General features: G+C 55.6%; 2 protein-coding genes across 2 annotated transcripts; one reads left to right on the top strand and one right to left on the bottom strand.

Annotated features, from left to right (window-relative positions):
• The first annotated feature begins 468 nt into the window (after window positions 1–468).
• EPOR (erythropoietin receptor) lies at window positions 469–6,694 on the top strand. The gene is made up of 8 exons (XM_059918350.1): window positions 469–721; window positions 1,576–1,711; window positions 2,087–2,265; window positions 2,342–2,499; window positions 2,979–3,132; window positions 3,216–3,303; window positions 4,599–4,686; window positions 4,780–6,694. Exons 1-8 carry the CDS (start codon window positions 607–609, stop codon window positions 5,389–5,391), a joined length of 1,530 nt encoding a protein of 509 aa, XP_059774333.1. The 5' UTR covers window positions 469–606; the 3' UTR covers window positions 5,392–6,694.
• Window positions 6,658–8,256, bottom strand: SWSAP1 (SWIM-type zinc finger 7 associated protein 1). The gene is made up of 2 exons (XM_059918351.1): window positions 8,008–8,256; window positions 6,658–7,353 (listed from the first exon to the last, which is right to left on the bottom strand). The coding sequence occupies exons 1-2, from the start codon at window positions 8,254–8,256 to the stop codon at window positions 6,850–6,852; spliced, it is 753 nt and encodes a 250-aa protein (XP_059774334.1). The 3' UTR covers window positions 6,658–6,849.
• Window positions 8,257–10,572: the final 2,316 nt, after the last annotated feature.

Consider the following 10,572-nt stretch of genomic DNA (forward strand, 5'->3'; position numbering starts at 1 on the left):
AATCCAAAAAAATCACAAATGAAAACTCACACTCCAGAATATGTGTAATTTTACAAATGCAGGCTCTTTCGCACATACTGTCTGGCAGCACTGCCCAACACTGTGCAAACAATCAACCGCTACTCACTATTACGATTATTATTTTCCTACCCAGACTGGGAAGAGATGTTGATTAGCCTGATAATATCAGTAGCTTACATTTTTGGAATGTTTGCTATGTGCCAAGTCGGATTTTACAGATGAAAAGGCTGAAGCTCAGATAAGGTGAGTCACCTGTCCAGGGTCACACAGCAAGAAAGTGGGTCCTATGCAGAAACCAGAGCTGCTCCCGCCACCCCCCCACCCCACCCCCAAGGGGCCCCCGGGCCCTGGAGGGCCTCTGCCCTCTCTAGCCAGGCCCGGCAGGGCGGCTGCCTCCCTCTTATCTCAGCCCAGGCTGCCTGCTGGTCCCGCCCCCTCGGGGGAGCTGCCACTTGGAGGCGCCTGGCCGGGAAGGCCTGGTCAGCTGTGTCCGGCGGAGGCAGCTGCTGACCCAGCTGTGGACTGTGCCTGGGGCGGAGGAAGGTGGGGCAGGAGCCCTGGGCCTCCCGTGGCAGGGGCTGCATCATGTATCCTCTCGGGGCACCCCTCTGGCCTGGAGTTGGCTTCCTCTGTCTCCTACTCGCTGGGGCAACCTGGGCTCCCCCACCCAACCCACCGGACCCCAAGTTTGAAAGCAAAGGTAAGGGTGGAGCTGAGTGTGGACCCCCGCACTAGGTCCTGGAGGGCAATGCTGGGGCCTGAACTTCCAGCTTGGGTCCTGGGGACCATGCCAGGTTCTGAACCCGAGTCTGTGTCCTGGAGCCCAAGTTGGTGTCTGAACCCTAGACTGGGACCTGATATGACATACTGCGGGTCTGTATCCCCACACTGCGTTCTGCGGGAGAAGCTAGAGAGGGGCGTAAGAGTCCTGTTTTATCTTCTCAAGGAGTCTGGGACATGCTAAACACTAAATGGGGCAGGGGTGGTGCTGGTTCTAGGCCCTGTGGTCTAGAGTCCCCAAGGGGAAGGGACCTAGCCGACCCTCCAGTGGGGGAGGGAGGCTAAAACCAGGGTCCGAGTCAGAGGGGCCGGGCCGCAGGCGTCTGTAAACACTGTTTGCATGCGGGCGCCATATCCCTGGGTCCGCGGGGTTGAGGGAGCGGGGGCGGGGGGCACGGTTGGCGCTATCGGGCAGCCGGGAGCCTGCCGGGGCTGATAGGGGACCCCGCCTCCTGCACACACACTCACCCGCACGCACGTCCTGGGCTGGGGCGGGGCCGGCAGCGGGAGGCGGAGGCCTTGAATGCTGCGCTCAGCTCAGCGGGTCGCGGGGTGGGCGGGCGTGTGTGGGGAGACAATAAGACATGCAACCTACGCGTGGGAGTTCGGGGGGCAGCATTTCTGCAGACCCCTCGAAGGGCCCCACTGGGGTAGCCAGAGGGGCGGGGCTTTTTTCTTATCGGTCCGCACAGGCGGCAGGAGGGAGGGGAGGATGCTGTGGCCCGAGGACGGGGCTCGGGTCCCCTGACCCCCTCCCCTGGCCCCCATTCCCAGCGGCCCTGCTGACAGCCCGCGAGCCTGAAGAGTTTCTGTGCTTCACCGAGAGGTTGGAGGATTTGGTGTGTTTCTGGGAGGAAGCGGCAAGCGCCGGGGTCGGCCCGGACAACTACAGCTTCTCCTACCAGCTCGAGTGAGTCCGACGGGGCAGGTGGAGCGCCCCACAGGTGGAGGGGGCGGGCGGGCCGAGCAGCGCTCCCCGGAGCTCGCACCTTGGGACTTATGGTGCCAGGGGCCGGATGGCACCTCTGCTGGTAGTCACTACTGGGAAGCCCACGGGGTCAGGGCTGACACGCTGCCTAGTGGTCGGGGCTGGAACACTCCCGTGATCACTGCTGGAGTGCGACCCCAAACTTCAGGGCTGGGACAACACCGCTCCAAAGCAGGACTAAGGCGTCGCGTACGTCGGGGCTGGGACGCCCCCTGGTGGTAGTGTCCAGAACTCGCCCTCGGTCCCGGCAATGCCTCCCAACTTGCTCCCTACCCTCGCTGGTTCCTGGGCGAACAGGGGTGAGCCGTGGAAGCCGTGCCGCCTCCATCAGGCGCCCACCACCCGCGGCTTGGTGCGTTTCTGGTGCTCGCTGCCTACAGCCGACACGTCGAGCTTCGTGCCCCTAGAGCTGAGCGTCACTGCGGCCTCCTCGGGCGCTTCACGCTACCGCCGAATCATCCACATCAACGAAGTGGGTAAGAGCGCTGGGAATGGGAGAGTGGTCGGGAGGGAGTCCCAGTCTCCGCCCACCTGAGCAACCCCTTTCCACAGTGCTCCTAGACCCTCCCGCTGGGCTGCTGGCGCGGCGGGCAGACGAGGGCGGCCATGTGGTACTGCGCTGGCTCCCACCGCCTGGGGCACCCATGGCAAGCCTCATCCGCTATGAGGTGAACATCTCGGCAGAGAACGCCGCTGGTGGCGCGCAGAGGGTGAGGCTCGCTCCTATGGCCTAGCCCCAAGGGCTCCAGAGTCGACAGGCCCTCTAGGTCCCACCCAGACGGTCACCACGGCCCCTCCCCCATGGCCTCGCCCCTCCACCTCCCGCTCAAGGCAGCTCCACGTCCACCGACTTGTCCCCTTTCCCAATGTCCCCTTTCCCCAGCCCACCTGGACTCAGTCCCACTTAACCCTTGTCCCAAACCCTAGACTTCTTCAGGGCCCGCCCCCTCTGTGCTCTGGCCCCGCAGTTAAATTGCCCGAGCCCGCCCTCTTCTACCTGGGGCCCCATGCTGATTGGCCCCGACCCTTCCTGGGCCCGGCCTCCTGCTTTCATTGCCCGCCTCCCCATGCTTGGGCTCGGTTCTTCCTTTCTCTGATTGGCTCGGTCCCTCAGGGCCCACCCTCACATACCCTCCTTTGCCCGCCCCGCCCCTATTGGCGACACCTCTCACCTGGGCCCCGCCTCCAGGTGGAGATCCTCGACGGCCGCACTGAGTGCGTGCTGAGTAACCTGCGGGGCGGAACGCGCTACACCTTCAGGATACGCGCGCGTATGGCCGAGCCGAGCTTCGGTGGCTTCTGGAGCGCCTGGTCCGAGCCTGTGTCGCTGCTGACGGCTAGTGGTGAGGCCCCAGGCAGGGGTGTAGGAGGGGCTGGGCGGAGCATGGGGCAAGCTCACCGCCCTGACCTCCTCCCTGCTCCCCAGACTTGGACCCCCTCATCCTGACGCTCTCCCTCGTGCTCGTGCTCATTCTGCTGTTGCTGGCCGTGCTAACCCTGCTCTCCCACCGCCGGTGAGCGCCCCGCTCGGCACCTGGCTCAGATTCCTCCCCACCAACGTTCTCCTTTCCCTGTGGAAACCTAGGCTCAAAGAGGGGCAGGCACTTGCCCAGGGTCACACAATGAGGAGTCAGTCGCAGGACTGGCATGCAAGCCAGGTCAGACGCAGACTCTTACTTAAAATCCTCTGCTCTTGGGCATACTTTCACCTGGTTTTCCTCCTACCTCAGTGGCTGCCCCTTCTTGGATTCCTTTTGTGAGTACTTTTTCCCAATTTCATCAACTTCTGTAAAATCAACCAGATGGGCTTACTGAAACGATTGAACCCCAAGTGCCTCCCACCCCTGTTGTCAAGCTCCTTAGATGCTTTACGATATGACCAGCCATCCTGAGGTTTTTGTAATTCCAAGTACAAACCATGTGTTTTCACACCCCCGAGGCTTGGCACATACTGTTCCTTCTGCCAGGAATGTCCTTCTTGCCATGTCTGCCAAGCAATCTCCTAGTTGTCTTTCAAGGCCCTGTTCATTTACTTGGTTGGAAAATACATACTGAATGCCAACTATGTGCTAGGCACTGGGGAGAAAGTGTAGAACAAACCAGACGTATCCCTGACCTTGTGGATCTCATAGCTGAGTCACACAACAAATAAGGGAATCAACAGATATTTGATTATAAGTTGTGATGAGTGATATCACAGAAATAAATGGGGTATGGGGCCATGACAGGATAGTCAGGGAAGGCCTCTGGGAGGTGACATCAGAGCAGAAACCTGAAGTCTGGTAGGAGGCAGCCACATGAAAAGCAGGGAGAAAACCCAGCAAGTGCAAAGGCCCTGCGGTGGGAATGAGCTTGGAACATTGAAGCAGTTGCAAGAAGAGCTGTATGGCTAGAGAAGAGTAAGGGGGGAAGTGGTGGATGATGAGATGGAGGTGACAGAGGTCAGACCATGCAGGGTCTTCTGCAGGGCTGTGGGGAGGAATTGGGATTTTATTCTGAATGCATTGGGGAACTATGGAAAGGAGTGAGGAGGGAAGTAACATAATGGACCTTCAGACAAGACTGGGTGGGTTTTAGAGGGAGCATATTGAACTCCTATGTGTCCTTCAAAACTTTGTTCCAGTTGCCCTTCTGTAGGGCCTGGCAGATGCTTTGGCCGAGCCCCTGTTCCTCAGCCCCACACACTCCTCTGCCTTCGTCATGATCACAGGGGACTAGGAGTATCTTTGCTCTGTGACTGGTGCTGAGGGGGTGCTGGTGAATGGTCAGTGACACATGCCCAGGTATTCGTTTCTTTTGGCTTCACTAGGACTCTGAAGCAGAAGATATGGCCTGGCATCCCAAGCCCCGAGAGCGAGTTTGAGGGCCTCTTCACCACCCACAAGGGTAACTTCCAGGTAGGTGGCCTGGTTGTCCCCTCAGGGCCTGGGGTTTCCCTGCTCCTGTGGCCGAATCCCCGGTCTCTGAGCAGGCAGCTGCTGTTTCCCCAGCTGTGGCTGTACCAAACTGATGGCTGTCTGTGGTGGAGCCCCTGCACCCCCTTCACAGAGGACCCACCTGCCCCCCTGGAGGTCCTCTCTGAGCGCTGCTGGGGGGTGACACAGGCAGTGGAGCCAGGGGCAGATGATGAGGGGCCCCTGTTGGAGCCGGTGGGCAGCGAGCATGCCCAAGACAGCTACCTGGTGCTGGACAAGTGCTTGCTGCCCCGGAGCCCGCCCAGCGAGGACCTCCCACAGCCTGGAGGCGATCAGGACGCAGCAGCCATGGATGAAGGCTCAGAAGCATCCTCCTGCTCATCCGCTTTGGCCCTGAAGCCTGGGCCGGAGGGGGCCTCGGCTGCCAGCTTTGAGTACACCATCCTGGATCCCAGCTCCCAGCTCTTACGCCCGAGGGCACTTCCCCCTGAGCTGCCCCCTACCCCACCCCACCTAAAGTACCTGTACCTCGTGGTGTCTGACTCTGGTATCTCAACTGACTGCAGCTCGGGGGGTTCCCAGGAAGCCCAGAGGGGCTCATCCAATGGCCCCTACTCCAACCCTTATGAGAATAGCCTCATCCCAGCCCCCGAGCCTTCACCCCCGAGCTACGTGGCCTGCTCCTAGGACTCCAGCCCTCAGGTGCACGGGGACCCAGAATGACCTCAAGTGCTACTCCAGGCCCAAGATTTATCCGGCAGGGTCAGTGAGGCCTGCTGACCTTGGCTTTCTGCTCAATTCATCCTGGTCAGAAAGTCACAACCTTGCAGTATTTTTAAATGTACAGTCTTTTGTGTAGATATATAAATATATATACGTTTTCTGTCATGACTTCTATAAATACCTGTAAGCCCCATCTTTTCCCTGGGCCCAGGCCATAGGAGAAGCAGTAAAAGGCCTTGAGTTCAGTCTGAAATTGTGACCTGGCAATCTGAATAATAATAATAAAATGAATTAGTTAGTATGTTATGCTAGCTGCCCTAACAAAGCTGCCCTGAAACTGAGTGGCTTAACACATTAAATATTTTCTCTCTCATTTCTCAATTCAAACAGGTGGGCAGTTATCCCTGGGATGAGTCAGAAGCCCAGACTGTAGATTTACCATCCCCCAGGGCTACCCTGGGGTCTTTAGATGGATCCTCTGCATCCTGCCAGCCAACAAGAGAAAGACAGCATAAGATTCTGTGGTCTTTAGGGACCTAGCCTAGAGGTGGGCGCCATCTCTTCTTCACAAATTCTACTGGCCAGAAATGGTCATGTGACCCTAGCAAGAACCATGGACAGCTGGGAAATGTAGTTTAGCTGTGCACCCAAGAGAGAAAAGCTGTTTAATGAGCTGCTGGCTAGTCTCTGCCACTAATAATAATACCAATAACGTTCATTCCTAGGGCTTTATTCTGAATCAGGCCCTGTCCTAAGACAGCACTCTGATGACACCAAATGTCATCAAGTGGCTCAATGGGAGTTCTGGATTAACCACTTTTAAATAGTTTGACATAACCTAGGAAAGCTGAATGTGTGCATACCTTCTACTCCAGCAATGCCACTTCTAGGTATGTACCCTAAAAACCCTCACACACATGAACCAGGATATGTGTACAAGAGTGTTAATAGCAGTAAATAAGTCAATCTGATTAGTAAATTGGGGTATAGTCACCCAAAGAATTATACAAAGTTCGGAAAAAGGAACGAATGAGAAAATGTGGCCGAATGTTTTTTGTTTTTTGGCTGCGCTGCATGGCATGTGGGATCTTAGTTCCCAGACCAGGGATCAAACCCGTGTCCCCTGCACTGGAAGCATGGAGTTTTAACCACTGGACCGCCAGGGAAGTCCCACGGCCGAATCTTAGTAACAATATTGAGCGGGAGAAGAAGGAAGTCTCAGATTACATGTATCATTAAACTCTTTACCAAGTTCAAAACAGCAAAATTAAATAATATGTTGACAATATGTACAGGATAATGCTATATTTATGAGAGAAAAAGCACTTTATAATCTTTAGGTCTCTGAATTTGCATCTGTCCCTGAGGTAGGTATTCCAGCCATGGAAACTGAAGCATAGAGAGGTTGTCACACTCCAAACCTCAAGGTTGGCCTCCAGAGCTTGAACCCTTGTTTAAGCTGGTGTCACCAGCCTGCGTGGGCCACGGGGTGACTGTCATCTCTCCATTTTGTCGGAAAGTCACCCGCCACTCTGCCCTGGGACCCAGCCCACCTGGCTCCAGGCAGGCTCGGAGGCAGTGCTGTCCTGGGCCTGGTGCATCGGGCTGCAGCCAGCACTGGGCAGGGAAATACCTCTGAAGCAGTGCCAACTGCAGGGCAGTCCCACTGTCTCCCTCCTCCTGGGTCTGGAGGGCCACAATGAGCCCACAGCCCCGGCCAGACCCAACCCGGTGGCTGAAGTAGGCAGCTGTGTCCAGAAGCAGGGCGGCCAGGCAGGCGGCTTCCTGGGACCCGGGGTCTTCCGCTAGGTACTCCTCCAGGCCATCGAGCAGCAGGAGGGAGGGGGCTGGCCCCCGGGTCTCATGGGCAGAGCACAGGAGCCGGAGGAGCTCACGGGTTGAGGGTGGGTACTGGAAGCGGATCTTCTAGAGAGAGGAAAAAAGGAAACGGCCAGATTCAGCACAGGAAGCCAGGCTCTCAGCTATAGCAGCCCTGCTTCCTTGCATACTTTCCTGGACGTGGCTCTCACTCCCCAGACCGCTGGTTCCAAAGTGAAACAGCTAGCTCAGAGTGGTCGAATATTCTTCTGTTCGCCATGCCCGCCCCCTCCCCCCCCGTTTTTTGTTCTTTGTTTTTTTTTTTTTGTTCTTTGTTTTTTTAATTCTGCACTCATCACTTCCCGGTATTAGTTAAGAACAAGGTATATCGTTTTGTCAAATCTCTAGGGCAATCTTTCCACGGAAAACCAGCCCATAGCGTCCAACCCCAGCATTGACTCCACCGGCCCAGAAACTCTTGTCCAGACCCGACCCGTGTTTAGCCCCGCCCCCTACTCGCCCCTGACTGCACTCTTTGGGCGCCACCCTTTGCTAATTCCGCCCCCTCATTGGATGGTTTCTCACTCAATCTTAACAAAGCTTAGCAAAGTCCCACCCCCGACTCGTTCTAGACTCCGTCCCATAATGGCTGCTCCGGCTTGCCCTTCCTTCGTCTCCGCCATTGGTCTGTCTCTACCTGTCACTCAATCCTCCATTCGCCTCGCTACTGGCTGGTCCGCCTCTGGTCCCGCTCCGCCTCACCTGTAACCGCAAGGGTTCGAGTGCAGCTCCAGTCACGCGGGGCAGGCTTTGCAGAGGCCTCCGAGTCAGGAAGAGGACGGGGCCTCGGCCTTCCCCTGCCGTCTCCAGGGCCGCCGCGAATAGCAGCGCTGTCTTTCCAGAGCCGGGACCGCCGAGCAGCAGCAAAGGCGGTTCGGCCTCAGATGTGTTCTCCTCCCCGGGGCCAGCCGCGCTTCCCCAGTTTAGCACCCGCCTCAGCGTCTCCGCCATTCGCAGCGTACCTCTGTCCAATCGGCGGCCCGTTCCTGCCCTTGATCCCGCCCAGGACGGGGTCTCATTGGTTACAGTGCACTTAGCTTCTCCATTGGTCCAATGATCTGTTCATCAACGCTAGATCGACGTTTCCTAGCTCCTCCCCCGGTGAAGGGGCAAATAACCTAGTCTGAGGAAGGAATGGAGGCCTTTGAGGGAGATAAGGCCCTTCCCTGGGTGAGTCCGCTGACGGAAGCAGCATGAATACTATTATTCTGAGCTAATAAGCTAATCAGACAGTACAAGGGTTGAGAGTTGGAGGGAGTAGGCCCTAATCACTGACACATTACTTAAAGTCTCCTAGCCTCAGTTTGCTCACCTGTAAAATGGAGCACATGGGTATCTCAGAGGAATATTGTGATGCGTATGTGTGTGTTTCTGCTGATGTTACCCAGTGACAATGAAGAAGGGGTGAGATGGAGGAGCTATGTGCTTGTGTCTCTCTCTGTACCTGAGTACTTGCACAAATGGGGGGGGGGGCGGCTGCAGGCTTGAGGACATTCGTGTGCAAAACATCCGTCAGACAGCAAAGCAGCTGTCTTTGAGGGTCTAAAAGAAGAAGAGTCTCAGCTGGCCTCCTCATTGGCCTGGGGGCTTCTGGAGTCCTGCTTGGGGTACAGTGGGAGGCAGGACTATAGAATAAAAAAAGGGCCAGGAGAGAAGAGGCAAAGATGAAGGGGCTGGGAGACTGAGGGAGAGCCACAGCACGACCTTGTTTGTCACGTTCACTTCGGTATCTCCAGTGCCCACTCAGTGCCTAGGGCATTGCAGATTCTCAATACAGGTTCGTTAAAGGAATAAATGAAGAAAGGAAGGTAGAATTGATGGGAAACTGGGAGAGAAGGAGGAACAAGGTGAATGATCAAGTGATCACTGGTTGGGTCTCTTCACCTAGACTTCTCCCCAGAGCTGCCACTCACGCCCCTGTTGCCCTGGCAACTCTGTCTCCTGGTAACTTCAAAGTGGTGCTGTTGCCAGGAGACCCAGGGGCAGGGCCGAACTGAGATTTCCAGGGCTTTCTCTCTCCCTCTGGGGCCAGAACACAGCTCCACAACACCCCCCAATACACCCACTCACAAAGCCGGGTACCCCCACACCCCTCTACAAATACATACAGACACACACACACACACACACACACACGGCATCTCTGCATATATTTCACTTCCAGAATCCCCATCACTCACATGCTCACAGCCATATCCTATCCTGACACAACGCATCCCATACACACTCTTCCCCACATTCATGCCCCCATACCCTTTCCCTTGCACGCATACAAAAACACACTCTGATACAACCATACCATTGTCACTACACACACACACACACACACACACACACGAGGCATGCTGTTACATTCCCTTGTCAAATGCACAACCTCAGCCCCATGGTTCACCTCACTTTGCAACACTCTAAGTACACAAGCACCCAGGAGTGACACCCGTATCACACAGTTCCACACAGTTATATACATGGGAGTATGCCCAACACAGCCCCATTTCAAGTCCTTTGCACTTGCTGTTCCATTGCCTAGAGCACTCAGCTTCCAGATATCTATCCCTAATTGTTTTCATTCCATTCAGATCTCTGCTCAAATATCACCTACTTAGGCTTTCCCTAACCACCTGTGTAAAGTCACACACCCTTCACTCTTTAATTGCTTATTCATCTTTATTTCTCTTCAAATAACTTATCACTTCCAACCTTATGTATTTATTTTATTGCCTCTCTCCCCACTAGTATGTCAGCTCCACCAGGGTAGGGTTCCTCTTTCTTTCACTACTGGGTCCCCAGCTCCTAGAACAGTACCTGGCGCAGAGTAAGTGCTCCTAAGTGTAGCAGAGTGAGTATATTGGCAGAGATGCAGATATTAGGTGTATCTCTCATACACATGGTACTTCTTTCCCTCCCTTCTCAGGATCCCATCTTCATGTCCTGACAAAAGGACTCTTACCTTAGAGGGGCTCCCTGGAGGAGGCAGGACCGCCGGGTGAGGGGACAAGGAGGTGGAGAGCTCAGGGTCCGTCTGTGTTCCTCCCAGGTTTATCAGCATCCTCAAGTGATTCGTTCATTCGTTTGGCAAACACTTATTGAGCACCTACTGTGTGCCCAGCCCTGACCTAGGAGGCACAGGTGTTCAGCGGTGAACAGACAACAAAATCTCTGTCCTGGTGGAACTGACATCCTAGCGAGGGAGGAGATAATGAAGAGTTTAAATAGTCTATGGGCAGATGATAAGTGTGTGCAAAAAAAGAAAAAAAAAGTTTGCAC

Source organism: Balaenoptera ricei, chromosome 3 (genome assembly GCF_028023285.1).
Source record: "Balaenoptera ricei isolate mBalRic1 chromosome 3, mBalRic1.hap2, whole genome shotgun sequence".
NCBI lineage: Eukaryota > Metazoa > Chordata > Mammalia > Artiodactyla > Balaenopteridae > Balaenoptera > Balaenoptera ricei.

Bases quoted from the DNA above. Each gene is read 5' to 3' on its own strand.
- SWSAP1 (XM_059918351.1), bottom strand. From the start codon at position 8,256: ATGGCGGAGACGCTGAGGCGGGTGCTAAACTGGGGAAGCGCGGCTGGC. The intron at 7,354-8,007 runs GTGAGGCGGAGC...TCCTCTCTCTAG, and splicing joins TCGAACCCTTGCGGTTACAG to AAGATCCGCTTCCAGTACCC.
- EPOR (XM_059918350.1), top strand. From the start codon at position 607: ATGTATCCTCTCGGGGCACCCCTCTGGCCTGGAGTTGGCTTCCTCTGT. The intron at 3,133-3,215 runs GTGAGGCCCCAG...CCTGCTCCCCAG, and splicing joins GTCGCTGCTGACGGCTAGTG to ACTTGGACCCCCTCATCCTG. The intron at 4,687-4,779 runs GTAGGTGGCCTG...CTGTTTCCCCAG, and splicing joins CCCACAAGGGTAACTTCCAG to CTGTGGCTGTACCAAACTGA.